The sequence below is a fragment of the Notothenia coriiceps genome, unplaced genomic scaffold (assembly GCF_000735185.1).
Source record: "Notothenia coriiceps isolate Sejong01 unplaced genomic scaffold, NC01 NC01_scaffold00002274, whole genome shotgun sequence".
Lineage (NCBI taxonomy): Eukaryota > Metazoa > Chordata > Actinopteri > Perciformes > Nototheniidae > Notothenia > Notothenia coriiceps.
In genome coordinates, this window is record NW_011334975.1 from 1 (window position 1) to 2,214 (window position 2,214).

The 2,214-nt window shown below is 42.0% G+C and overlaps 1 protein-coding gene across 1 annotated transcript; it reads right to left on the bottom strand.

Moving 5' to 3' along the window:
* Positions 1-243: 243 nt before the first annotated feature.
* Positions 244-1,961, bottom strand: LOC104966910 (uncharacterized; the record flags this gene model as incomplete). Its single annotated transcript, XM_010796258.1, has 4 exons — positions 1,762-1,961; positions 617-735; positions 435-522; positions 244-345 (listed from the first exon to the last, which is right to left on the bottom strand). Coding segments are annotated over exons 1-4 (509 nt in total), but the record flags the coding sequence as incomplete, so codon positions are not given.
* Positions 1,962-2,214: the final 253 nt, after the last annotated feature.

Here is a 2,214-nt window from a genome sequence, read left to right on the forward strand (position 1 = left end):
AACATTTTCAACCATGCAACAACATTTAAATAGTCCTACAAATACTTTTATTTTCTTCTTATTTTTGTCTAAGCTCAAGGGAGCCAGAGCAGAGGGCTTAAAGGGCCGCGGGTTGCCGACCCCTGAGTTAGTTGAACAAAACAAAAAGCATTTAATTCAATAGACCAGCTGGTACACAGTCATGGTGTTTCCAGTTATATCATTTAGTCAAACAGAGTTGGCATGTGGAGAGCTGAATCTTACCTTAAAGCCACATGGAGGGGGATTGTCCTGAGCAGCTTGCCGTAGGCCTGCCTCACCCTCACTGCAGAGTGCACCAACTGCACTCTGCACACATCCACACACCTGATAGGAGAACAGAGCAGAGGGAATCATTACCAAATGTAAATGCCTTCCTGAGAGCAGTTTGCGCTGGAGTTTAGTTTGATGTTGACCTCTGCAGCAGCTCCGTGGACAGAGAGGAGGAGAGGACCTGCAGACTGTGGCAGGTCTGGAGGCAGATACTCTGGTCTTCATTGAGACCTGTCCACAGAAAAGGAGGAGGAACAACATCAGCCGCTTGACCTGTGGGAAAGGCAAGATGAAAATATAGATTTGCTGGACGTAGGGGGCTCACCGTTAGCCAGCAGGCCTCTGCAGAACTTGTTGAAGGAGGGCAGGGAGAAGAGGGGGCTGTAGTTGTCAGACGTCTTCATCAGCACAGAGATCTCCTGAGCCCAGGTCAGCAGCAGCCTCCTGACAGAGCGACAGAGCCGTTAGAGCTGTGGATGCACTTAGCAGCTATCTCAAATGAATACATCTCAAAACTCTTTAGATACTGCACATATTTCATTATTCTGAGTACTTTGCACTGATATTGTATGTCATTTTTCGATATATCCAGATTTCATGTAAATAATGTTCTATATCTTAACGTATAATAGTTTTCTAATTGTTTTGTATTGTTTCTTGTTTGGTTGTTTGACTTTTTATTTCCTTGAACTGTGTCTTTGCACCATGTACACCAAGGTAAATCCTTCGTTTGTGTTAAGCTGCTTGGCAATAAACCTGTTTCTGTTCTTTTAATACATACAAACATGAAATGGATCCATCGTTTATGACTATGCCGGGGTTTTTCTTTCTTTTTTTTTTAAATCTCTTTTTTGTGTCTGCTGTTGTTATTGTTTTGATTTTGTCAATTGTTTCTGTTCTTGGTTTGTAAAATGACTTTTATGTATACGCTGGGCATTCTAGAAATGATTATTTCATTATTGGTGCAGCCGGACAAAATTGTACGTAAATATGGCAATCTTGTACGTTTGTTCTTGAGAGGTTCAAATAAAGAAAGAAGTTGGAGAAAACCCCTTCCAAATTTGTTTAAAAAATAAGAATAGATCCATAGAAAGCAATAGCAATGATTTGTATTTAATTATTAGGTTTGTTTAATGAAATGATTACTTATTTATTAAGGTTATATATACAAAACTCGAAGCTTTCCCCGAGTATGGTTATTTGATTGGTCCTGAATGGTGCCACCCTGCACCCTGCTGTATGTGCTCACATTATGGTGGGAAGCCCAGCAGTGACTCCAAGTGGAACAACACTTAGTGCCCGTTTGCTCACCACTCACTGTGGACTACTAATGGGATGGCTTTCCATGTGGCACATTCTGAGGTTGTGCATGGGTATCACTATCTAAGTAGTCGTTTTTATTTAACTGTTAATGTCCTGACAGTTCATCGTTGAGTTTTAGTCGTGGTGTAAGTTGGTGTGATGAAGAACCTGGCCTCGGGGGGGAGGTGCTCCTTGGCTAGCAGACCTCCCAGGAGATTTAGCAACGTGCTGAAATGTTTCTTTGTGGCCGTGGTGACGGTGCTGATGACGGCGCCATCAAACAGGGAGGGGGAGGACGACAGGCTGGACGAGATGAAGTGATCGTGTCTGAACAAACAGAAGAGACAGGCGGTAAGGAGCAGTGACATCAGAGCAGCTCCAACAGGTTACTGTCCATCTGTGCATTCCAGGGTTCATACACTTTTTCACCAATGATTTTCAATGACTTTTCCATGATTTCTCAATGACCTTTACCTAATTTTCCATGACCAAAAAAAAATGACCACTGAAAATGGTTTATTTTAACAAGGAACAGGAAAATAAGGTCTGCATATGAAACATGTTGTGCCTATCTAAAACAATTCAAATAGTAGGCTTACTAGCTTATACACGCTTAAAGAG